Raw genomic sequence first — 26,870 nt, forward strand, 5'->3', positions numbered from 1 at the left:
CTCATGACTCCTTCCTTGGACAGACTTAGAAGGGGTGAATTGCTCAAGTAACGCTTAAGTTCTTGAAACGCTGCCTCACATTTGTCAGGCCAGGCGAAAGCTTGCTTCAGTGTTTTGAAGAAGGGTAAGCATTTGTCCGTTACCTTAGAGACGAACTTGTTGAGTGCTACTATCCTTCTTGTGAGCTTCTGGATTTCTTTGACGGTCTTGGGTGATGCCATATCAAGTATGGCTTGTACATTCTCTGGGTTTCCTTCTATTTCTCTTTGGGACATCATGAATCCCAAGAACTTCCCCGAAGTTACACCAAAAGCACACTTGCTAGGATTCAACTTCATCTGGTATTGTTTAAGGGTGGCAAACGTCTCTTCCAAGTCGTCCAGATGGGCAAGTTCTTCTCTACTCTTGACGAGCATGTCATCCACGTATACCTCCATATTCCTGCCAATCTGCTTGCTGAACATTTTGTTCACTAACCTTGGTAAGTTACTCCTGCAGTTTTTAGTCTGAAGGGCATTACCTTATAGCAATAGAGCCCTTGGCTTGTGATGAAAGCAGTTTTCTCCTAATCCTCTTCAGCTATTTTTATCTGGTTGAATCCTGAGAAAGTATCCATGAATGTCAGTAACTTATGCCTGGCTGTAGAATCCACTAGCTAGTCTATCCTTGGTAGAGAGAAACTATCTTTCGGGTAAGTTTTATTCAGATCCGTGAAACCTATACACATTCTCCATTTCCCATTTGCTTTCTTCACTAGGATGACATCTGCGAGCCAGTCAGGATAGTAGACCTCCTAGATAAAGCCTGCTGACAACAGTTTGTTGACCTCATCTTTAATTCTTGGTTCCGTTCTGGGGCGAAGACTCTTCGTCTTTGCTAGACAAGCTTTCTCTCCGAGTCCACGTTCAACTTATTCTAAATGACTTCTAGAGGTATACTTAGCATGTCCTCGTGACTCCACGTGAAGACGTCCAGGTTTCCTTTGAGGAACTGGACAAGCCTTATTCTCATCTCAGGACTTAGCATCATCCCTATTATTGTCATCATGGTTGCCTCTCCCTTGACCAGTTCTACTGTCTCCAGGGCTTCTACTTTATCTTCCTTCTTCTCCTCGATCATCCATGTATGGTTCTCCTTTGCTATTAAGACAGCTTGGTAGCACTCTTTAGTTAGGACTTGATCTCCTTTTACTTCGCCAACACCATTCTCTGTTGGAAACTTTACCTTTAGGCAATAGGTAGACGTGGCTAATTTCCATCGGTTGAGTGTGGGCCTCCCAATAATCACGTTGTAAGACGAGGGGCAGTCTACCACCAAAAAGTCTAACTGATTAGTCAACTGCCTTGGGTAGGTCCCCATCGTTACTGTCAGTGTCACTATACCCTTGGGATATACTCTGTTTCCATTGAAACTGACGAGGGGAGAGTCAAATGGGCATAGTCTCCCTAGATCGAGCTTCAGCTGCTGAAAAGCAGGAATGTAGATGATGTTTGTGGAGATATCATTGTCCACGAGGATCCTTCTGGTATTGAACCCTTTTATTGTGAGCATTATGACCAAGGGATCATTATGTGGCTGTTTTACTCCCCTAGCATCTTCCTCATTGAAAGACATGTCCTGGTCTGTCTGTCTTTATTTATACGAGGGTGTCATGTGGACATTGTTCACCTACCTCTGACATACTTTCCTAAAGGATCTGAATGACTCGCTTGTGAATGGCCCTCCTGCGATCATCTTTATCTCCCTAATTACATTCTACGATGGCTGGGACGTATGGTCCTCATCTTTGGGCGAAGACTTGTGTTGGTTTTTGTTTTCGTCTCTGAACCTTCTAGAATCCCCCTTCTTTACATACTTCTGCAATTTCCCTTTTCGTATTAACTCTTCTATCTGCTCCTTTAGGTCCTGACAATCTTTTATATAGTGGCCATGATCTTTATGAAACTGGCAATACTTCTTTTTGTCACACACATTCGGCGATGAATGTAATGGCCTTGGCCATTTGAGATAATGCTTGTCTTTAATCTGCATCAAAATTTTGTCAACATGCATAACTAAAGGAGTGAATTTTACTGTTCTGGAAGTTTCCTCGTCCTTCCATTTACCCCCATCGCTAGTCTGACAATCTGGACACTCCCTTTTTTGTCCTCTACGATCATCCTCCTTCCTTCCCCTATCTACTGGCTTCTCTACATCCCTTATGGCAACTAACACATCTTCAGCATTCATGTACTTTTGTGCCTTTAGGAGCATCTCTGCCATCATCTTAGGACGATTCTTTGTGAGTGAAGCCACAAACTCTCTAGACTTCAGCCCCGCCTTGAAGGTCGTCAACTGAACTTTGTCGTCAGCTTCATCTACCTCCAGGGTCTCCCGAGTGAAGTGTTTCATATACGACCTCAAGGTTTCTTTATCCCCTTATCTAATGGTGAGCAAATGGTCTGCTGGCCTCTTAGGGCATTGTCCTCCAATGAAGTGGTGCAAAAAGGCATTGCTCAACTACTATGGACGATGTTGGCAACTTGGTAAACCATTCCCTTGTAGCTCTTTTGAGAGTGGTGGGGAAAGAACGACACAATATTTCATCAGGAGGCTGTTGAAGGCCTAATGTCGTCTTGAAGGTGTTAAGGTGGTTCTGAAGGTCTTTAAGTCCGTCAAACGGCTCAAGCTTAGGCAAGCGGAACTTCAACGACACAGGGCATTCTAAGACTGCCATGGTGAAAGGCGAATCTATTGATCTGACCATCCTATCTTGGTTTCGATCTATTTTTTCCTTAATGGAGTTCCTTAACTCGTCCATCTCCTGGAGAAGATCCAAGTTTTGCTCGTCTGGGATAACTAACCCTCGACGGTCACTCCTTCTATTGCTATCCCCTTCATTCTCCTAGTTGGCTCTAGATCGATTCTCCTCCTGCTGAAGTCGTAGTCTCATTTCTTGATTCTGTTAGGTGAGCTCTTTGACAGTAACCACAAGAGCCTGGACTTGCTGAACTAATGTTGCAAAATCCTGGTTGGACTCCATCTGAATGTAAAAGTTAATTGGAAACTACACTTTCGAATCAAGGTAAGAAAATGGGGTTTCCCATAGACGGCACCAAACTGATGAAGTGCAAATTCGTCAGTAATTGCAAACACATCCAGATGGAGCTCAATCCTTGTTTACGTCATAATACAAGTAGCAATCCTTTTAAGATGGTCATCAGTGTGGTGCTTGCCACAATGCCTTCGATGCCAAAGTTAGTATGCGAGGCTTTTAGGGAAATAACAGAATGTAAAAATAACTAGGAATGCCCTTAGATGATTTATTAATTAATTTATTTTTGTACCTTGTATTGGTGTTGTGAGGGCTTTATACATGTTCTCACATTTTCTAGCCGTTGTGGTCGTTAATGTGGCCTTAATGTTTCTCTTGGTAACGCCTCATGCTCAGTAATGTGGGTCTTAATGAGGCGTCCAACAGTTTGTACAGCTGGTCTTGTAATCGCTTGGGGCATTATTGGTTGCATTAAATGGCTTCATTAGCTTTGTCGGTGATATGATCGTATACTTAACTCATCTCAGAGGATGGCCTCGTTGATCTCGATAATATCGTATAGGGAGGTTGAGTTCGTCAATCCCATCAGGTAGAAAAGTGTCATATTTCGCGGGCATTTTAAGTGGAGTTGGAGATATATTTTTATCGGATCATCCTCATGTTTTTTCCTAGTTAAATGTAAGGCTTATGAGTATTTCTGAACCACATAAAAATCCAATCTAAAAAGAAAAATCATTTTATAGATAGTATAGATAGATAAAACCAAAAATAAAAGAAAGAAAACAATTACTTATGACACAAATGAATGGTCAAAGATTACATAACAAATGAATGACATCCACAAAGACCTCGATGGCAACATTACACAAGCCTGCGTCTTTTGATTATGAGATGCATCATGGTGCTAAAACCCAAATCATTCAATCAAGAGATACATACAAAAAGTTCCAAACCAGAAACCAAATCTTCAGTCTCATCTTCAAGAAAGGGAGATATATATGGAGAGAGATTTTTTCTTGGATTGATATGGTTATTTTTCACACACATCTCTTAATTATTGAATTTTGATAAAATTGAAGTAGTATAATTTGATACTAAATAATTTTTTTATCAATAGCAGCATCCCTAGCTTTTTAAAATTCCCCCACCATCTTATATTTTTTATTAAAAACACAAATCTGTAACTAAAACATTTAACTGTTAATTGGCCCCCAAGAATTTCTTAAAACAATATAAATCAATCACTAATGCATCATTTTTTTTTTCTTTTTCATCCTTGTACCACACATAGGTCATATCCAACATATATTTTCCTAACAATAGACATGTCTCTATAAATAATTATTGCATTATTTTTTTTATATCTTATTGTAGCATACTAGTTCATTAATTCAAGTATATTCCAGATAAATGAGAAGAACAAGAAATGGATAACTAAATCTATTAAATAAAAGCAATTTCATTTACCAACAATAATACTTTGTTATTTTGCTTTTGGAGAATTAGACATATTGACATTGTGTTATTATTTTTATGTTTTACCTTTTTTTTTTTTTAAAAAAAAAGGAAAATTGGATTATTAAGAGTTAGAAATCCATATTGCAGCTGTCATTTATGAAAATAATGTTTTTTTCTATTATTGTTATATTTTTCTTATATTGACTTATATGTGTTTAAAGTATAAAATGATGTTAAATTATTTTAATTTGGTTAAATTTTAATAATTTTTATAACTATAAATAGACTTAAACTCTATAATCACTAAATTATTTAATAAAAAATTTTGATGAAAATTATTTTATTTTGGAGTAAATATTTTTGTTATATATGCAATTAAAAAAAAAAAATCATGTTACATACATACTATATGTATAGATAAATATATAAGGGCAAGACTTAGGTACAATACTTAAGTACTGTTCCTTAGGTTCCTCTCTTAAGATTCTGCCATGTGAATTTTTCCTTACGAGATGGATGTGTATTTTTTAGTTAAGTAGCCACATGGCTTAATCTTAAATGGAGAACTTAAGGAACATCACTTAAAGTATTGTATCTAAGTTTTGTCCAATATATAATATCTTATTTGCATTTAACATATATATAGTTTCACCCTTTAATAAACATTTCCACACTTCTTTAGAACCCAAGTATTGAGAGAGAGAGAGAGTCCATAATTCTCACACATTAATTATGGGTAAGACTCTTCTCCCATTTAAAACTCTCTCATTCTCTCCCCTTTTTTTTTTTTGGCAGTCCAACCATCCAAAGGTTAAACAAACCCATGTCAAGTACAACTTCTCTCTCAATTTAGTCCTTTTTTCCCCCTCTTTTCATATCCCTATCTTTCCAAATTCCACTTCAATCCTACAGTAGAAAATTCTATCATCTTCTCTCAGTGCGACATTGAGCATCAAGGATTAATCTAGCTAGCTAGTTAATTGAAGCCAATCGACTCCTATATCTGCCATGACACTCCAAAACCCAACATCATGACAAGGATTAAAAAAAATCTACAATCTAGTTGCAATCACACTTGGCCAAGGCATTGGCATAGCGCATAGCGTAGTTTATGCTACATACTATACTAAACTGGATAGACTTTTTAACAATTTACCACCAAAAAAAAAAAAAAAAATTAAGCAATCAACAACAACTCAGCTAAAAGAGATAATAAATTGGTTTAGGTTGTGAGGTTTAACACCATTTTTATTTTGTACTAGTCGCAGACCTGCGCAATGTGTAGGAAAATTTTTTATTAACTATAGTGAAAAATAATATTTCTATTTTAAGAACTCAAATGGTAAAGCTAAAAGCTGTTCATTCCTAACTAATAGTTAAAAAGAAATTTTTTCTCAATAAGCAAACATTAGACAATCTACCTCTCTCAAATAACAATATCATTTAGTTTATTATGAGAGCACAAAAATTTCTAGACAGGGAGCTAGACTACACAAGATATACCAACTAACCACCCACATTGCTGCAATCCAAATTGTAACAATCCAAGGAAAAGCGCTAGCCACATCTACGCTATACCTTAAAAGGACTAGTCACAATTGAGGCTCCTTGTAGTTGTTAATAAAGCCCAGTTCAACCTAGTAAATACCTGATGTGGGACTCATCACATAATCAATCAATCAAATTGGGGCATCACAATCTCCCCCACTTAAATTCCTAACGTCCTCGTTAGGGCCCACTTTTTTGAGCCCATACGAGGTTACTGAGCCGGCTCTAATACCATATGTAACAACCCAAGGAAAAGCACTAGCCACATCTTTGCTATACCTCAAAAGGACTAGTCACAATTGAGACTCCTTGTAGTTGTTAATAAAGCCCAGTTCAACCCAGTAAATACCCGATGTAGGACTCATCACACAGTCAATCAATCAAATTAGGGCATCACAATGAGTTGGGTTGTTACATGCTCTGATACCATATGTAACAATCCAAAGAAAAGCACTAGCCATATCTGCGCTATACCTCAAAAGGACTAGTCACAATTGAGACACCTTGTAGTTGTTAATAAAGCCCAGTTCAACCTAGTAAATACCTGATGTGGGACTCATCACATAATCAATCAATAAAATTGGGGCATCACAATCTCCCACACTTAAATCCCTAACGTCCTCGTTAGGGCCCACTTTTCTGAGCCCACACGAGGTTACTGAGCTGGCTCTGATACCATATGTAACGATCCAAGGAAAAGCGCTAGCCACATCTGCGCTATACCTCAAAAGGACTAGTCACAATTGAGGTTCCTTGTAGTTGTTAATAAAACCCAGTTCAACCCAGTAAATACCCGATGTGGGACTCATCACACAATCAATCAATCAAATTGGGGCATCACACAAACAGTTCACCAAACTATTCAGTGGATAAGAGCAATGAGCAGTGTCTACAAAGGGCATGGTTGTAGTCAACGTGAGCTAATGACTCATGCAGTCATGCTTACAAAGAATTCATCATTAATTGAAGATAAACGATATTGAAACTTTACCCTGTGCAAGTAAAGCATAAAAAATGTTCAGCAATTGCAACCGCAGTTTAAGAAAATTAAGGCCAAAATATCTTAGAATCACAAGTAACCTCATAACTACGACATTGATACGGAGTGTTGAAACCCAAGCAGGTTCTTTTATAAAGTAATTATATCTCCACAGTAACTAACCCCTACATATGCTTTGATTTCAAGCTCTCAATAGAGTTTGTCACAAAAGATATACCAACCCAATGTGACACATTTCTTTGAAGATTGGAACTTCTCTGAGTGGGGTTCATTAGGGAATTGAAAAGGTAATTTCAAAGTAATAAACAGTAGATTGATACCTTAATGCATAAGACACTTTCTAGAAATTGTGTTGTCCTTAAAATATGCATGTTAGCATAGAATGAAGAAGACCAAACTCAGATAAATCACATATAAGACAATGAGAATCATTATTGGAAATTTAGAATACCAATAATTTGGAACTTTGTCGAATCCAGTTAGTCAGCATTTCTTCCTAATAAAATAATACAAATTTTTTGTAAAAATATATATGATTTATGACTATTAAAAGGGACAATCAAACAGGGGGCCAACTTCAAAATCAGAGGTGATGACAATCTGTGCTAAAAAAACTAGCATTTTTAAGTAAAAACCAACCTAAGAAATCGAGGAGTAGATATAGTGGAGAGAGCGACTTTACCACCAAATCTTAGATGTGTGTTTGGTTCATTAAAGCTACATCAAAAGGGAATCTCCTTCACCTACCAAATCATTTTAGGAACCTCGGGCCTCAGAAATGGTGTGGGGTAAAATACACCAAGAGAGGAAACTACAATGATGCAAATTTGCTTTGAAAAAAAAAACACGCATATGGAGTTAATAGTCCAATTTTGTAAGGGATTAAAAAGACAAACCTTCAAATGTGCATTGTGTTGTTTTCTCTCCCAACACCAAATATTCCCATCATTCATGGTCCTAAACCTGGATTTGAAATTCCCTTAAAGACATTTCAAAAAAAATTTGGTCCATAAAAAGGTGTGCAAGGTTACTCATGAATCTTAGTTGCTAACCCTAAAGTGAACCACCAATGTTGTAGATGATTTACAAAAAAAATGCAACTTAATTTGACATGTAGATCATTACTAAAATATTGATACCCTCTAAGGTATATTTACATTTACATTTAAATATATTTTATTTGCACATATGCTCATTATGCATCTTTCATTATATTAAGAAAATACAAAACCATTTTTAACATTTAAAGAGGAAAACCCCAAATTGAATTTATAGTTTTTATTTTTTTGCATTGGAGCATAAAATTGCTAGATTTAATTTAATGAAAATATAAATACCTTTTATTAAGCATTGTGGCTGCAAAACATAGATAAAAATTATGTGATATTTTGCACTAGTCATGTTTTTCAATAGAAAGTATCTAATCTCTGAACATATTACAATCTCATCTGACGTTATCTCAAAATCTGAATATTAGTCCAATGGTATTGTAACATGTTAAAAAAAAAAAAAAATACCAACACCGAGAATCATACAGTCCCAATAGAGAAATTTCAAATTTTATAGTTAATTCAAACTCCTAATTTGTTTTGCATCTAGTAATGGTGAAGTACTTGTTCATCAAATTGTATTGTATTGTATTGTTAGTTGTACCTATGCCCATTTGTCAGCAAGCCACATCATGGGGTTCATCTAAATCAAGTCTAGCTACCATCGGTTTTGAAATATCAATGGATATTAAATTTATAAGTTTAGTTGCATAATCCAATTTGGGTGGTGGGCCAACAAAGAATATATACTTTAGCAAGAAGATGCTTAAGAATTAGGAAACAATCTACCAACTCATCTTAAAATAAAACTGCAGCATATAATCATACTAAATCTGTTGAGTTTTGAATATATAATAAATAAAAAATTGAAACAGTCAACTATTTTATCAAACAATTGGCATGCATCTAACAAAAGAAAATTTTAAAAGATATAGGAAGATGTAAAGAGAGAGAAGTGGGTAGTTTTCTAAACGACTCAAGGGCATGGGAGAAAATAAAAGAAATTAAAGAATATATTTTTTTACAAAAAAGAAACCATCAAGCAAAATAATAGAGCAAGAAATTGGGATGTAATACCTCGGCATGTAACGTAATAGAAAGTAACCCAGCAGTAACAAATTCAACATCCTAACAAAAATGAAACCATCGACACCACAGATGAAATAGGTAGAAACAAACGTAGAAAGAAAAAAGGAAAAGCAAAATAATAGAGCAAGAAATTGGGATGTAGGGATACTTCAACTGAACCACCCGGCTTACATCAGTATTTATATAGATGTGAGGAGAGGAAGGAAGATAGAGAGGCTACTGTTAGAATCTATATATTACTAAAAGCTAAAGCATAGCATTTAATGTTGCTACGCTCACATTGAACCACATCAGCAGCCACGTCATTCCCATCCTCTTTTCTGAATTTTTAATTTAATTTTAAAATAGATTTTACCAATTTTAAAATACCAATAAAAAAAAAATTATTTCTAGCCCTATTTCTACTTTAAAGTCCACTTCTTATACATTTAATTCCACTATAAAGCCCAAGCCCACACCCAAAGCCTTTTCAACTAAATCCCTGATGTTTTTTCACGGTTACAACTTCCTATCTCCCAGTCCCACATTTTGTTTCATTGTTTCAGGTTTAGTCCATTCCCCTTCCCCACGTTTTGATTCTCGCGGTTTCAGCTTCTGTTCTACTATTTCACTCACGGTTTCATCTTCCTAATCTACAGTTTCAACATCTGTTTTGGCTTTTAATGGCAGCCTCTCTGTCTTCCTTCCTTCCTTATCTCTTCACATCTATATAAATACTAACGTAAGCGCCTTGGTTCAGTTGAGGTATCCCTACGTTCCAATTTCTTTTGTGTTCTATTCTTTTGCTTGATGGTTTTTTTTTTTTTTTTTCCTTTTTACGTTTGTTTCTACCTAGTGTGTTGAATTTGTTACTGTTGGGTTACTTAATTGGAGCACTGCTTCTTTTGGGTATGTTCAATATGATTTTCTAGCTATATTGAATCTATATATTAAATCTGTCATATTTCTTATTAATCTTATTTTCCACTTGCTGGTTGGTTTCTCACTGTCCCAAAAAACGGTAATGAACAATCCCACACTTCAAATTGCTCATTATCGGTTTTATGGTACATTCTAATGTTGAAATTTTGTGCACACCATGTGTTTGACAAAATGTCTTACTTACTCTTGCATTAGTTTATATCCACTTCATGGTTTGTGCCTGTTGCTTTTAGTTGCCATGGAACACTGCTTCTTTTGGGTATGTTCATTATGATTTTCTAGCTATATTGAATCTACATATTAAATCTGTCATCTGTCATCTTTCTTATTAATCTTATTTTTCCACTTGCTGGTTGGTTTCTCACTATCCCAAAAATCCAACAGTATTATTTTGAATTCTTGGTTCTATATTTTATTTTGCGAATTGGAAGGTTTAACATCAATTAACATAGATATCATGTGCTTTCTTATGATATAAAAGCCATGGAAGAGTTGGGTTTTTATCTTTACAATGTTCATGGAATAATTTAATTAGTTTTGTAGTTTCGTATATTTGATAGTCTTCAATTTGTTTGTTTTGTCTATTTGTTATGTTATTGTTGTTGTTTGTTGTGTTACAGGAATTGTTCAATGTGTAAATAAGTTGTATATTTATGTTTTAAACTTTAATTTCTTTTATTTATAATAAAAATTGTTAATATCTTAGACATTATTCAAAAGAAAAAAAAAATCCTATATCTTAGACATTGATACATGAGGTGTGGATTTCTGACTTGGCTTTGATTGTTTGAACTATTTGATGTGCTCATCCCACACTTAGGATTGTTCATTATAGGTTTTATGGTATATTCTAATGTTGAAATTTTGTGCACACCATGTGTTTGACAAAATGTCTTACTTACTCTTGCATTAGTTTATATCCACTTCATGGTTTGTGCCTGTTGCTTTTAGTTGCCATTGGAACACTGCTTCTTTTGGGTATGTTCATTATGATTTTCTAGCTATATTGAATCTATATATTAAATCTGTCATCTGTCATCTTTCTTATTAATCTTATTTTTCCACTTGCTGGTTGGTTTCTCACTATCCCAAAAAACCAACAGTATTATTTTGAATTCTTGGTTCTATATTTTATTTTGCGAATTGGAAGGTTTAACATCAATTAAGATAGATATCATGTGCTTTCTTATGATATAAAAGCCATGGAAGAGTTGGGTTTTTATCTTTACAATGTTCATGGAATAATTTAATTAGTTTTGTAGTTTCGTATATTTGATAGTCTTCAATTTGTTTGTTTTGTCTATTTGTTATGTTATTGTTGTTGTTTGTTGTGTTACAGGAATGTTCAATGTGTAAATAAGTTGTATATTTATGTTTTAAACTTTAATTTCTTTTATTTATAATAAAAATTGTTAATATCTTAGACATTATTCAAAAGAAAAAAAAAAATCCTATATCTTAGACATTGATACATGAGGTGTGGATTTCTGACTTGGCTTTGATTGTTTGAACTATTTGATGTGCTCATCCCACACTTAGGATTGTTCATTATAGGTTTTATGGTATATTCTAATGTTGAAATTTTGTGCACACCATGTGTTTGACAAAATGTCTTACTTACTCTTGCATTAGTTTATATCCACTTCATGGTTTGTGCCTGTTGCTTTTAGTTGCCATTGGAACACTGCTTCTTTTGGGTATGTTCATTATGATTTTCTAGCTATATTGAATCTATATATTAAATCTGTCATCTGTCATCTTTCTTATTAATCTTATTTTTCCACTTGCTGGTTGGTTTCTCACTATCCCAAAAAACCAACAGTATTATTTTGAATTCTTGGTTCTATATTTTATTTTGCGAATTGGAAGGTTTAACATCAATTAAGATAGATATCATGTGCTTTCTTATGATATAAAAGCCATGGAAGAGTTGGGTTTTTATCTTTACAATGTTCATGGAATAATTTAATTAGTTTTGTAGTTTCGTATATTTGATAGTCTTCAATTTGTTTGTTTTGTCTATTTGTTATGTTATTGTTGTTGTTTGTTGTGTTACAGGAACTGTTCAATGTGTAAATAAGTTGTATATTTATGTTTTAAACTATTAATTTCTTTTATTTATAATAAAAATTGTTAATATCTTAGACATTATTCAAAAGAAAAAAAAAAATCCTATATCTTAGACATTGATACATGAGGTGTGGATTTCTGACTTGGCTTTGATTGTTTGAACTATTTGATGTGCTCATCCCACACTTAGGATTGTTCATTATAGGTTTTATGGTACATTCTAATGTTGAAATTTTGTGCACACCATGTGTTTGACAAAATGTCTTACTTACTCTTGCATTAGTTTATATCCACTTCATGGTTTGTGCCTGTTGCTTTTAGTTGCCATTGGTCATTGCATTTTTTCTAATGTGCATTTAGGCATACTATGTTATCAACATTGGCAATTTAGTACTATGTACACTAGAACTTTCCATCATCAAAACCCAAGTTGCAACATTGGAAAATTTAATAATCTTCTTAAATAGGAATGAATTCTGGACTATACCTGCTTTATTAATATATGTATATAACTAAACAGCTACAACTTTAAATTTGATTGAGATCGTCTAGATAGGCATGTTTTATAAATTAATTGCTGTAAAGTGAAACAAAAAATTACATCTAATTATATGTAGCCATTCTTAGACCTCATACTCCTATTAATGGCTTGCATCTTTCCTAAATATCTAGGTCAAGTTAATTACATTTCAAATGTATGCAATTCATATCACTTCCTAGTGGTAGTTTCTTATTTGATGTGTTAAAATTGAGACAACAAAGATGCTCATGAGATATCTTGCACACTTAGGCGGGCAATCTGGAGTAGAAGGACGCACAGTTGGATTTCAAATTTTCCTAAATGAGTATATGCTTGGCATATTATCAAAAAATTAAGTAAGAATCAAGGTTTATGTCCACATTGACCTTTAATATCACAGTCCAACCCAGTTCTTGAGGCCTTTGGCAATGCCAAAACAATTCGAAACAACAACTGAAGGTTTTTATTAGTTTTCCATGGTTTGCTTTTCAATGAAGACTATCTTTACACTTTTATTTCTTTCATTTCAACTATACATACTACATATATATTTCCTAATTATGCATGTGTTTTAGGTATATCTGTTTGAACTTCTCATTATAATGTCTCTTTCTTGTCATAGTGACATTTTCTTTTTTTGTTTTTGAAAAGGGCATAGTGACATTATTATGTAGATATAGTTGGGCAGAAATCAGAACGAATCTACTAGAAAGTTCGCGTATTTGCTATATTACCAATTCTGAAAGAAAATACCATTGCTTTTACCTCCTATGTGCCACACCACCTTAGGTATTTTACAATATTTTGCTCATTAATTTGTCTCTTTATATATGTCATTTTAAATATAAGTTCTATTTCAAGTTTATTTATTTATTTTTACATGCTCACATTTTCTTTTTATTAGGGAGGTTTTGATATGATCTACAGTGGGAGAGACAAGATTGAAACTCCAGAGTAGTTAAGATTCTTTTTTTATTATTTTGTCTGGCTTATTTATTGACTTTCTACCAAGTTTTTATGCGCTAAGACTAATTGATTGCAGATGAATATGATTTTCAGTTTAAGCAAGCAGAAGAAACAGCATTGAAGCTTGATTTGGACAGGCGTTAATATGTTGCTACTTATGCAGTGAGCCACATCAAGTGCAGTTTCTACTCATTATAATGTCTATCAATATTGTATGCTTTGTTTAAGGACTCAGGTTGTGTTGTAAAGTTGTTTGTACCATAAAATTGTTCATTTCCCTGCCTTTGTATTGATTAATAACAGCAGCTAGATAAATGTGTGGCCTAGCAAAATGCCACATGTTGAAGTTATCATTTCTTTAAACTTTAAAGTTCATCTGTTAAGGCAACATGGAGCAATTGTAAGTTATTAATGAAAAGAGAATATGGACGCACTGATATAGGTGAGTGAGTAATGGGGATACTTTGTCATAGACAATGGGAATTAAATTGCAAGAACCATGATTGGGGCTAGGGGGTTTGGTGTCATGGTGAAGAATAAGTTTTTATTTAATTTTTTTGGTTATCTTATATTCATTATCAAGGAATAGGATATTTTCGTGATAGCTGAATGAGCACCTTTTTCAATATTAATTGTTTAGTAACCAATACCAATCAAGCTTTATACTCAATAACAAAAATTCAATTCCTTGATTAAAAGATTAGTGTTACTCTATAAAAATTCAATTCATAACATATTTGAATGGTCATTGTAAATATGAGACTTCTTTTTTGTTCGTTTGTTTGTGTTTGGATTTAATTTAAGTTTATGGATTGTGTTTTTGTTAATTTTAAATTAATGTTTCGTATCAAAAGTAGGAATTTTTGAGACTAGAATTCAATGTACAATCAAAGAGGAAGAAACAAAGAATTGTTTAAATTTTCATACATAATAACTTTCCCGTGCATCGCATGGGTTAGCGACTAGTACAAAATAGAAGTTGAAACCGTAGAATGGGAAGATGAAACTGTGAAAATCAAAAGGTAGGGAAGGGGAAGAAACTAAACTTGAAACAATGAATAAGTTGTAACCGTGAAAACTTAAAGCATAAGATGTATAAGTTGTAACAGAAGGCAAAGGAATAGCATAAGTTGTAATCGTGAAAAACAATCAGGTTTGACAAAGGGAGTTATAAATTGGTAAAAACTATTTTAAAATTGAATTAAACATTCAAAAAATAGGATGGGAATGACATGGCAACTGACGTGGCTTAATGTGAACGTAGTAACATTAAATGTTACGCTTCAACTTTTAGTAATATATAAATGAATCACAACAAGTTAATCCATAATTATGAAAAACTTGTATCACTAAATTTATTTGATATATATATATATATATACACAAAAAATTTAATAATAAAGATATGCGTTTGAGTTAAGAGCTTGGCAACTCACTAAGAGTATTCACATCAAGATTGCTAAAAACTTAAAAAACCATTTTAGCAATTCATCCCACCAAAAACACACTACATCAATGTTGCTATACTTAATTTTTTAGCAACTTTTAGCTACAAAATAATTTTTGACAATCTACAGTAGCTCAAAACTTATAAAAAATAATAATATTTTATTACTCTTCAATTAAATATCATCTCTCTCTCTCTCTTCTTTTTCTTCCATTGGACTCTTTTTCTTCTCTCTTTTCTTCTTTCTTTCACTGGCTCTCACTTTTCTTCTTTCTTTTTCTTCTACAGGGGACTCTCTTTTATTCTCTCTTTCATCAGCCTCTCTCTCCCTCTCTCCGTTGGTTTATGGTGGTTGATGATGTGTGGGTATGGTTTGTGGTGGTGGCTAGTATTGGGTATTCGTTTGATGGGTTTTTGTGGTGGACCGGTGGTGGTTGATGGTGGGTGGGTATGAAGTTTTATGGATTTTTTTTTTTGGGCTTGTGATTTGATTTTGGGTTTGTTTTTGTTTGTGATTTTGGTGGTTGGGGGTTAAGGTTGTGGGTGGTGGTGGCTGTGGTAGTAGGTGTGGGTAGTGGTGGTAGTGGTTGTGGGTTTGAGTTCGTGATTTAGTTGTGATTTGATTTTGGGTGTTGGGAGTTAAGGCTATGTGTAACGACCCTGTCTCAACTGTGTAGATATTGTCCGCTTTGGGACCTATACCTCTCACGATTTTGTTCTCCCCCAAAGCACACAGCAGTGGGGGAAAAGGCCTTTACACATTGAAGGGAGGTCATTCCTTATAAACACATTCCCATGTGCTTTCTTAGGCGATGTGGGATTCCATGGAATGCAAGACCCCCATATTTTGGGTCACTACAATCCACCCCCCTTACGAGCACACACATCCTCACGTGTGGGACCCACATTTCTGACTAGGGCATGGCTCCGATACCATCTATAATGACCCCACCCCAACTATATAGATATTGTTTGCTTTGGGGTCTCATACCCCTCATGGTTTTGTTCTCTCCCAAAGCACACAGCAGTGGGGAAAATGCCTCTTCACATTAAAGGAAGGTTACTCCTTATAAGCACATCTCCAAGTGCTTCTCTAGGCGATGTGGGATTCTATGGATTACAAGACCTCCTTTCAGGTCACTACAATCCACCCCCCCTACGGGCACACACGACCTCGCGTGTGGGACCCACACTTCTGGTTAGGGCATGACTCTGATACCATCTATAACGACCCTGCCCTAACTGTGTAGATATTGTCCTCTTTGGGACCCATATCCCTCATGGTTTTATTCTCCCCTAAAGCACACAATAGTAGGAGAAAATGTCTCTATACATTAAAGGGAGGTCATTCCTTATAAGCACATCTCCATGTGCTTCCCTAGGCGATGTGGGATTCTATGGATTACAAGACCCCTTTTAGGTCACTACAATCCACCCCTCTTACGGGTACATGCATCATCGCATGTGGGACTCACACTTTCGACTAGGGCATAACTCTAATACCATCTGTAACGACCTCACCCCAATTGTGTAGGGATTGTAGTGACCTGAAAGGGGGTCTTGCAATCCATAAAATCCCACATTGCCTAAGAAAGCACATGGAGATGTGTTATAAGGAGTGACCTTCATTTAATGTGAAGAGACCTTTTCCCCACTGTTGTGTGCTTTGGGGGAGAACAAAACCATGGAGGGTATGGGTCTCAAAGCAAACAATATCTACACAGTTGGGACGGAGTTGTTACAGATGATATCAGAGTCATGACCTAACTAGAAGTATGGGTCCCACACGTGAGGACACATGTGCCCGTAAGAAGGGTGGATTGTAGTGACCTGAAAGGGGGTCTTGCAATCCATGGAATCCCATATCACCTAAGGAAGGACATGGAGACATGTTTATAAGAAGTGACTTTCCTTTAATGTGTAGAGGTCTTTTCTCCCACTGTTGTGTACTTTGGGGGAGAACAAAACCATGGGGGGTATGGGTCTTAAAGCAAATAATATCTACACAATTGGGACGGAGTTGTTACAAATGATATCAGAGTCATGACCTAACTAGAAGTGTGGGTCCCACACATGAGGACATGTGTGCCCGTAAGAGAGGTGGATTGTAGTGACCCAAAAAGGAGGGTCTTGCATTTCATGGAATCACACATCATCTAGGGAAGCACATGAGAATGTGTTTATATGGAATAACCTCCCTTCAATGTGTAGAGGTCTTTTCCCCCATTGCTGTGTGCTTTGAGGGAAAACAAAACCATGAGGGGTATGTGTCCCAAAGCGGACAATATCTACACAGTTGGGGCGAGGTCGTTACAGAAAGGTTGTTGAATGGAATGGTATGATGCATACAAGTTTAACCGCATGCATTAGCCAATGATGGTCATATAATTACCATAAAAAGCTTCAAAACATATCTTGTCATTTTTGAGTTTTAAGGGTCACTTACACTATATTTTATGCCCATATTTTCTATGGTGATTTTCATATGCATGTACTTGTTTCATTAAAAATAACGGAAGACAATTTCCTCGCTTTCTATGACTTTTATATCAGCTGTGTGCGAGTCATATTTTAACTGGTTTTGTGTCAATTGTATGCAGTTAGCAGATAATGAAGAACTCCAATCTGAATGGAGGGAAGCAAAAAGAAGAAACAAGATCAAGGTTGCCTCCTTCCTCAAAGAAAAAACTGGCTATTTTGTTGACCCTGATGCAATGTTTGATGTACAGGTTATTCCCTGATTCTGAACTCTTTTCCTTGTTCTTTAAGGCCTTTTTCTGTTTCAACTGAATATGACATCATGCCAAGTAAATAAACTGAGAAATAAGGAATTATCAAAATTTTGGAGATTCCCTTTGAGTTGTGAAATAGCTTGAAGCTTAGTTTTGTTCATACAACTCATACTATAATATGAAATAATCATGGTGGCATCTACAGATTTTTCTGCTGTATTTTAGCTAGAAAACAGTAGATCTAACCATTGATTTTCCGGTGAAGCGTATCCATGAATACAAGAGGCTGTTATTGAATATCATGGGAATCGTTTATCGCTATTAAAAAAAAAAAAAAAAAAAAAAATGAAAGAATGTCTAGAATAAATAGTTTGAGTGTAGTAAGTAAGAAAGGTTGTTGAATGGAATGGTATGATGCATTCAAGTTTAACCACATGCATTAGCCAATGATAGTCATATAATTACCATAAAAAGCTTCAAAACAGCCAAAAGTTATCTGGTTATTGTTGAGTTTGAGGGTCACTCTCACTATATTTTATGCACATGTTTTCTGTGGTGATTTCCTCGCTATCTATGACTTTTATATCAGCCGTGTGCATGTCATATTTTAACAGGTTTTGTGTCAGGTATCTGCAGTTTGCTGAAAATGAAGAACTCCAATCTGAATGGAAGGAAGCAAAAAGAAGAAACAAGATCAAGGTTGCCTCCTTCCTCAAAGAAAAAACTGGCTATTTTGTTGACCCTAATGCAATGTTTGATGTACAGGTTATTCCCTGATTCTGAACTCTTTTCTTTGTTCTTTTAGGCCTTTTTCTGTTTCAACTGAATATGACATCATGCCAAGTAAAGAAACTGAGAAATAAGGAATTATCAAAATTTTGGAGATTACCTTTGAGTTGGGAAATAGCCTTAAGCTTAGTTTTGTTCATACAACTCATACTATAATATGAAATAATCATGGTGGCATCTACAGATTCTTCTGCTGTATTTTAGCCTAGAAAAGAGTAGATCTAACCGTGTATTTTCAGGTGAAGCGTATCCATGAATACAAGAGGCAGTTATTGAACATCATGGGAATCGTTTATCGCTATAAAAAAATGAAAGAAATGAGTCTTGAGGAAAGAAAAATAAAGTTTGTTCCTCGGGTATGTATATTTGGAGGAAAGGCATTTGCTACATATGTCCAAGCCAAGAGAATTGTGAAATTTATCACAGATGTAGGAGCTACAGTAAATCATGATCCAGAGATAGGTGATCTTTTGAAGGTATGGCTTCACTGATTGATTATCCAAGATACTTCATGCACTTTACTCATATTTTAAATATCTGAATGGAATCATTACAGCATTATCAGCAATATGAAGAACTTAAGAGAATAAGGTAACAATATTAGTTTGATATTCCTTTTTTATGTGTGAACTACCTCTACTGAGCAACATTAAATTTATTTGACTAGGCTAAAACTTTTTTAGTTTATCATTTATTTTCTGTTCAAAATCCTGAACTCTGACAGTACAACAAATAAATGAATCTTTTGACATTATCTGGGAAATAACTGAGTAAAACAATATTGATTGGAGAAAAAGTATTGAAATGAAAATGAAAAAAGGAAACAAGAAAAGTAGTACTAGTTATTTTCTGTAAAGCACCGTGCTACCATAAATTTTCATGAACCTAAACCTCAATGTTATACTGTTTCTTCGGTCCAATATTCGTCTCCTGAATTATTTTTATGCTATCTAGTTTACATGTAAAGGAGTAATCTGATCAGCTGATTGTACCTTTATCTTCTTATTCTGGGTTCTCTACTTTGGAACTGAAGCATTTTGACATAGCATAGCATCTTGACTTGTTTTCTAAATTAGATAGGGGCCGCCAGAAAGTAGCTATTTGTTGGGTCAATATTATCATCTTGACTTCTTTTTCTTAGACAAAATAATAAAATGATAATACAACTTAATTGCTAGCTGGAAGTTGATAATCATCTATAAACATGATCTTTTATACATATATATATATATATATATTTTTTTTTTTTCAGGTCGTCTTTGTTCCTGATTATAATGTCAGTGTTGCAGAAGTGCTTATTCCTGGCAGTGAATTGTCCCAGCATATCAGGTACTTTGGTAGGATTTGTGAATTTTATTTCTTGGAGTTCTTCCACTTATCCCTCAACGAAGAAAAATATGGAAAAAAGTGGACAAAATGAATGCAACTGAAGTGTTAGAACTTCAAAGTTAGCCAAATATATATGCTTTTAATGTGGTAGGTGAATTTGACATGAAATGAATTAGAAGTATTTGAAATGAGTGTTTATGGCCTGATGCCAAATCCTGCAGTATGTTGTGTTGTAAAATGCATTTTTAACTTTAATCTTTGTTGCTGACTGGTCCTTGCTCTCTCTCTCTCTCAATCTCAATTTGGTTAGCACTGCTGGAATGGAGGCCAGTGGAACCAGCAATATGAAGTTTGCAATGAATGGCTGTATCCAAATTGGAACCTTAGATGGGGCAAATGTTGAAATAAGGCAAGAGGTTGGAGAGGATAATTTCTTCCTCTTTGGTGCACAAGCTCATGAAATTGCTGGACTAAGAAAAGAAAGGTCTGAGGGAAAGGTAAGCTTACAAACCAGTAGAGACTTCTGATAAGCCTGGATTAGACTTCTAATGTTGTGGCATGTCTATTCAAATACATAATGAAGGAAAGCATCACACATTATAAACATTACAAACTTATATGTGCCTTACAAACTTATGTGTCAACTTTTAGACATAAAACAAAAAATTAAAATTAACAAGTTTTTAATATTATGTTTTTGATATATATATATATATATTTTGGTACATATGTTTTTGATATGTTACCAATCACATTTATTGTCATGTTTGTAAGATTTTTTTAGTAAAATTGGTAGTATGTTTAGCATTTTTCCATTCCAATTTATTTGATCTTATACACAGTTTGTTCCGGATCCTCGCTTTGAAGAAGTCAAAGCTTTTGTCAGAAGCGGCGTTTTTGGTCCCTACAACTATGAAGAACTTATGGGATCGCTAGAGGGAAATGAAGGTTATGGCCGTGCTGATTATTTCCTTGTGGGCAAGGACTTCCCTAGTTACATAGAGTGCCAAGAGAAGGTTGATGAGGCATATCGTGACCAAAAAGTGAGTAATGTTTGCTACCTCATACACGCCAACAGGCATGCACACACGCCCTTGTTTGCTTATCATGTAGTTTTGTCTTGAACCTGTAATCTACATGCTCAGATACATATAGATTGAAAGTTATGTAGGCTATCAGGCTTATAGACAATCAGGAATTGATATAGGTCTTAAAGATCCCAGTCAGCTTAGGTAGTCAAGTTTGTGTGAGGTTTTTCTACAACTCTGGGCTCAAATTTCCTTCCTGAACCTGAATAATTCATGTACCTGATGTACCAACTGATAACTAGGAGCTGAATAGCAATTTCTAGACCTTATATTCCAGGAGTGGCATAATCATACGCAAGTTTCCTTGCATAAAGGTTCTTGCTATGTTGCTAACACAATTTATGCATACTACATGGCCCCCTTACATGCATATACTTGTAATTGCATACACCTTCTACAAAAAAAATTGGTAACTAAGTTTAGATTTAAGCCTCACATAAATGCTTATGTGTATGGTATTAATTATGAGTGCATTACTAATGCCATAGTTCTATCCTTAGCTTTACCTAATGGTTGTCTTATTGAGACAGAGATGGACAAAGATGTCAATCTTGAACACAGCTGGTTCATTCAAGTTTAGCAGTGACCGAACAATTCATGAATATGCGAGAGACATATGGGGCATCAAACCTGTTGTATTGCCATAAAATGGTAAATTGTAATCCATGTGAAACAAAAGTTTTACACATAAATTCTGCATCTCTTTTCTTCTTTTTCAATGGTGAAATTAAGTATTATTGTAAGTCACCCACGAATACAGTTTTTTTTTTGGGGGGGTGCCAGGCCAGCGTCCATTTTGTTGCTAAATCAGCTAGGAACTTGGAATCATGATGTTCCCTAAAAATTAAAAAATTGTTTGGTTTCTAGACTTATTGGAAAAGTAAAAGGGTTTATGCATATCTACTAGATCTTAATCCTTGTGATGTATAAGAAAGTTTACTAAAATATTATTTATAAATGGATTAATAAAAAGCCAAATCATGGAGTTGTAAAAAATAAAAATAAAAAATAAAAAATAAAAAAAAAAAATCAGCACAATCATCTTAGTAGGCTTTCCATATCAAGTATAACCAAATGGGCTTTCATGCTAAAGACCAGGCTTTTAAACTTTATACAGCCCACTTGACAAGATGCAAGCAAAGCAGCCCATGACCATTTTCACACCTTAAAAGTTTGGCTATTGTTGAAGGTGATAATTCAGGTGATCATCAATGTTTTACCTGCTAGAAGGAATTTGTCTACAATGTCAAATTCTGAAGCTGACTTAACAGGGCTTGCCTACTCTCTAATTTCTTGTAGGAGTAGTTGAGATATGACTAATGAAGTGTCATTTGAAATTCAAGCATTGGACTTAGCCTGTCCAGTATTCAATGATCCTTAAAAAGTGATGGTGGATGAACCACCTTGATTGAGTGTCCAGAACGACGACTAATGAAGCATTATGTGAAATTCAAGCACTGGGCTTAGCCTGTCCAGTATGAATAGATCTTTAAAAAGTAAGGGTGGATGAACCACTTTGATTGATGGTCCATAGTGCAACCAATCTGGTATGAAGAATTTTTGGCTGTCCAGTGCACTCGAGTATTACATGTCACACGGGTACAACATATATCCAAAAATGACCACATATCACTCTAATATGAATTTTTTTATGAAAGAGATTGATTTTATGGAAATTTGGAAGATTTTGTTTCACTTCCATCACTCTGTTTTTTTCACCCCAAGAAAGAATGTAAAATTTTTTTAAATCTCACTTTTGTGAAGGTATAATTGTACTTCTATCCAATTTATTTTTAAAGCAAAATAAATCAATAAAAAGAAGTTATACCGAATGAGCACTAAATAGAAATGACCACATCTCAATCAAGTATTTCATCTGTTAGTCCATTTGTATAGCTTTTCAAAGTCTCACTTTTTAAAAATACAATTGTACTTTTGTCCAAATTATTTTTTTGAGTAAAGAAAATCAATAAAAATAAGTTATACCAAATGAGCACACTAATAGAAATGACCATATCTCAATCAAGTATTTTATTTGTTATGTCTCTTTATTTTCCCACTATAATAGAAAATGTATAGTTTTTCAAAGTCTCACTCTTTAAAAGGTACCATTGTACTTTTTTCCAACTTATTTTTGAAGCAAAGTAAATCAATACAAATAAGTTATTCTAAACAAGCACTAAAGCTAAAAATTCCGACACATCTTCCATCCAAGCATTCATGATTACATCCAAACCCAATATTCGCATATAGTGACCTACAGTCATCCAAACATTTAGGCAATAAGGTGAATCTCTCTCTCTCTCTTTCTCAAAGCAAAGAAAGTGTTTAGTTATCAACCACTATTAACTTCCATGCCCTACACTTTTAAAGGAGTCCCTTTTTTCTTTAACTAAACCCCAAGAACATTGATTTGAATCTAATTAGTAGGGTCATCTCCAATTGACGTAATTAAAGGTAATTGATCCAACCCCTTTTTCACTTGGTAGCAGCGCAGTTAACATCAATCTCCCTGTTAAAATGAACTTTTACCAATAAAGATTAGACTCCTATTTGAAACTCAACATAACTAGTCAAAGTTGTTACCCCAGATGAACCTATCTTTGTCTAGAGTTTTCATTTGCTTGAGCTAGCTATTAATATTATTAGAACCTTTTTTTTATTTGGAAGAAAGGCATTTTCTTTTTTAATTATATGCCTTGTTTTGTGAAAGTGATTCCATGGATCCCCATTTAAAATTCTTTAGGAACCCAGGAAATATGTGTTTGCCATTTAAAGTGGATTGAAACTGGCCTAACATTCTTGGGAAATTATACATTGTAAAATGCCTTGGAATATGATTCCTTTCACAAAAGAAAGTAGCTTTCAAAGCTTATCTTTCTCAGTGTCACATTGACATGAATAACTCACCTATCACCTAGAGTCTCTAGATCCCTATAGTTCAGCAGATCGAGCAACCAACACCACTTTCAAACAGATAAAAAGTTAGATTAGACTTGATTTAAAAGTTTGCTTATTTCTTTAATATTTGAGTACCCAAAGGCCAACGCTAACCTTTAAATTGTTCATTGTATGAAACGTGATAATTCAAAGACTTGAACTTACTTCACATAAGTTTTGTGTGCGCGTTTTAATTCGTATCTAAATAGGACAGTTAGTATGATAATAATTTAGTACCAATATTACATATTAGCGACTCATTGATTAATCTCATTAATATTCTTTTAGGTTTGTCCTTAGAATGACTGTACGTAATAACTATTAAATGAATCAACTATCTTTTCTTTTTCTTTTTTTAAATATAAAGGTTATTGTATATCAAAATTCTATTGTGTTTAGTTAAAAAAAGCACAGAACAAATACTACAACTCAGTTAGTTGGTACTTTTAAATCAACTCCTATATAGTATATACACATTTAATTTACAATCCATACTAAAAAGGTTCTTTTAAATATACAAATTATTTAGCATTTTAATTAGTATATTTAATTAAGAACACAAAATTCAAGTGACTTGGCAATCTCTATTTACATTATACTAACTTTTTATTGTTTATTATTTTTGTTAGGTTAAGAAACTTACACTTAAAACAAAATTACCAAATTGGTATAGAAAAAAAATGTTATGAATCACATAGGATTAATGCTAATTTAGTTGTAATACTTTTATCATTTCATGTTCTCTCTCTCTCTAATCTCTCTCATCTATATCCTGTAGTTCATAGGGATGGCCCAAATGTTGGTCCATTACCACTACAATGATGATGCAAAAGTAAAAAACAAGAACAAAGTTTGATAATGAAATGAGTGATCAATCCACCTCATGCACAAGAACATACTGCCTTGCCTCTACATTACCTAACACTAGACCATTAATGGGCATTTTTGGTCCCTATTGGGCCTGTTCCCCACCTAATTATTATTATTATTATTATTTTGAGAATAGGGAGAGAAGTGTGGCAGTGCCAATGAACTTTAGTAAGGTCATAAGTTTGAATCATATCTATACAAGATAATTGTAACTTGTTTCTTTTTTACAAATGTTCGTAATTGTAGGTTTGGGGTGTTTGATCATAAACATGTCCTTTCATAAATATTAATGCACCCTAACCATAATCTATTCGTAAATAGCAAAAATTATTTTTCGCAATCCTTATATCATGTAATATCTCTTTCACATACAAGTCCCATAGTCATATATATATATATATATATAATTTTCTAAGAAGAACATTATTATATTTTTGCAATTGTATGAGATACCATCTCCGTAAAGAGATTAAGTAGCATCCTTTGTTCATTTCTTATGGGGAAAAAACCTTTGAAATTAAACGCATTTGGACATCATGAATTATTTATATAAGGTCAAACTATCCTTTTCTTATTGGAATTTTCTCTAAAGAGAACAAATATTTCTCATTACATACACGTGCGAGCTTATGATGGGATTGAGCTGTTTAATCACAACAGCTATTCACATAAAAGGCGGGAACCCCATATCAAACAATTCCTACTTTGTTAATGCCAATAAGCTGGAAAGCCTGTAACTTTTCTTTCTCTAAAAAAGCAGCACAACTTTCACATCAGAGAGAGAGTTACACCATGAAACTCTTTGCAACATTACATTAGTCTACAATTTTGTATTGAATTAATATTTAAAAAATCTTACTATTGTGTTACATATTTTCATTATTCTTAATATTCACGCTAAATTTGGTGTCAATAAGATTTTATTTACTATTTAATTCACAAACTCATTGTTTTGCATCTAATTTTAAATTAAAATAAAAAAAAATATATAAACATTTTATGATGAAATGTTCATTGATTAAAGTTTTAAAAAAAATGTAAATAATTTATGATGGAATGGTCACTGATCTCAGATCATCATAATATTTTGTAAACATGTAGAGGATACGAAGATTATGTAATTTAATAGTCAAACATGTAAAGTATAAAGAGTTATACAAAGTCTAATTTAATCCTAAACCTAAAGCTAAACAAGAGAGAGAGTTTTAGTATAAAAAGTTTACAAAGTGAGGTGAAAATATACTTAACGTATACTTATCGTCACACACATGCGCGTATACACACATGTATATTCTATTCCAAACCCAAAGGTGGATGGGTAAAACCCACAGTAATTTTTGGAGGAAAAAAAAAAAGCATATGCACATCTACTGGACTGTCCCCTCCATCACTCACACTAGTGAGAGCAGTTGAGATTCTACCAAAACAAAACCTGGTGCAGAAAAATCTGGGTGCAAATGGTTTTACATAAATGTCACTTTCATTAAGGGCTTCCCAAAGGGAACACAAAATGGTTGTTCAAGAATCATGGCTTTGCCCCCACTATCTGTAATGATGACATTTTACTCTAATAACAGAAAAATATTATTAATGATGCTGCCCCTACTATCATGCTTTCATCAAGGTTCAATGCTTCTGCTTACTCTATCATAACCCTCAATTCATGGCCCCCACTTTTTTTTTTGCTTCATCGTATATCCTTAACTGTTTAGTCGGTGTCGGTTAGATCTTCTCAACCGTTGATCTCTTAATCATCAGTCTTATTATTACCATCATAGATGATTTAATTAAGTGTCTATCATTTTTTGAAAGCCCCAGAGAAAACCATATATTTAGGAAACTGATGAAGGCACAATTGGGTCTACTTAATTATACAAAAATTATTTGAATTCTGGTTATAAGGTAAGTTTCTGTGGTGAAAATAATCTGCATATATACCCAGCTAGGTCATCTAAATATTTTATACTATAAACCTTGAAATGTTAATTCAGCACTGCTAACTTAGACTAGAGAATGTATT

General features: G+C 34.2%; 2 protein-coding genes and 1 long non-coding RNA gene across 3 annotated transcripts; 2 read left to right on the forward strand and 1 right to left on the reverse strand.

Moving 5' to 3' along the window:
• Positions 1 to 1,755: 1,755 nt before the first annotated feature.
• On the reverse strand, positions 1,756 to 2,391 carry LOC112029001 (uncharacterized). The gene has a single exon (XM_024061687.1). It carries the CDS (start codon positions 2,389 to 2,391, stop codon positions 1,756 to 1,758), a length of 636 nt encoding a protein of 211 aa, XP_023917455.1.
• Positions 2,392 to 13,351: 10,960 nt separating this feature from the next.
• Positions 13,352 to 14,030, forward strand: LOC136068816 (uncharacterized). The gene is made up of 2 exons (XR_010630139.1): positions 13,352 to 13,478; positions 13,594 to 14,030. It is a non-coding gene; the product is annotated as an uncharacterized LOC136068816 (long non-coding RNA).
• Positions 14,031 to 17,276: 3,246 nt separating this feature from the next.
• On the forward strand, positions 17,277 to 21,783 carry LOC112029002 (alpha-1,4 glucan phosphorylase L-2 isozyme, chloroplastic/amyloplastic-like). Its single transcript, XM_065776538.1, has 8 exons — positions 17,277 to 17,438; positions 17,703 to 17,818; positions 18,449 to 18,599; positions 18,863 to 19,099; positions 19,876 to 19,952; positions 20,263 to 20,449; positions 20,795 to 20,995; positions 21,571 to 21,783. Exons 1-8 carry the CDS (start codon positions 17,277 to 17,279, stop codon positions 21,685 to 21,687), a joined length of 1,248 nt encoding a protein of 415 aa, XP_065632610.1. The 3' UTR covers positions 21,688 to 21,783.
• The last annotated feature ends 5,087 nt before the right edge of the window (positions 21,784 to 26,870 follow it).

This window comes from Quercus suber, unplaced genomic scaffold, assembly GCF_002906115.3.
Source record: "Quercus suber isolate HL8 unplaced genomic scaffold, Cork oak 2.0 scaffold_136, whole genome shotgun sequence".
Taxonomy (NCBI): Eukaryota; Viridiplantae; Streptophyta; class Magnoliopsida; order Fagales; family Fagaceae; genus Quercus; species Quercus suber.

Coding starts and splice junctions, on each gene's coding strand:
- LOC112029002 (XM_065776538.1), top strand. CDS start 17,277: ATGTGTTTATATGGAATAACCTCCCTTCAATGTGTAGAGGTCTTTTCC. Junction 18,600..18,862: donor ATGCAATGTTTGATGTACAG/GTTATTCCCTGA, acceptor GTGTATTTTCAG/GTGAAGCGTATCCATGAATA. Junction 19,953..20,262: donor GAATTGTCCCAGCATATCAG/GTACTTTGGTAG, acceptor CAATTTGGTTAG/CACTGCTGGAATGGAGGCCA.
- LOC112029001 (XM_024061687.1), bottom strand. CDS start 2,391: ATGAAACACTTCACTCGGGAGACCCTGGAGGTAGATGAAGCTGACGAC.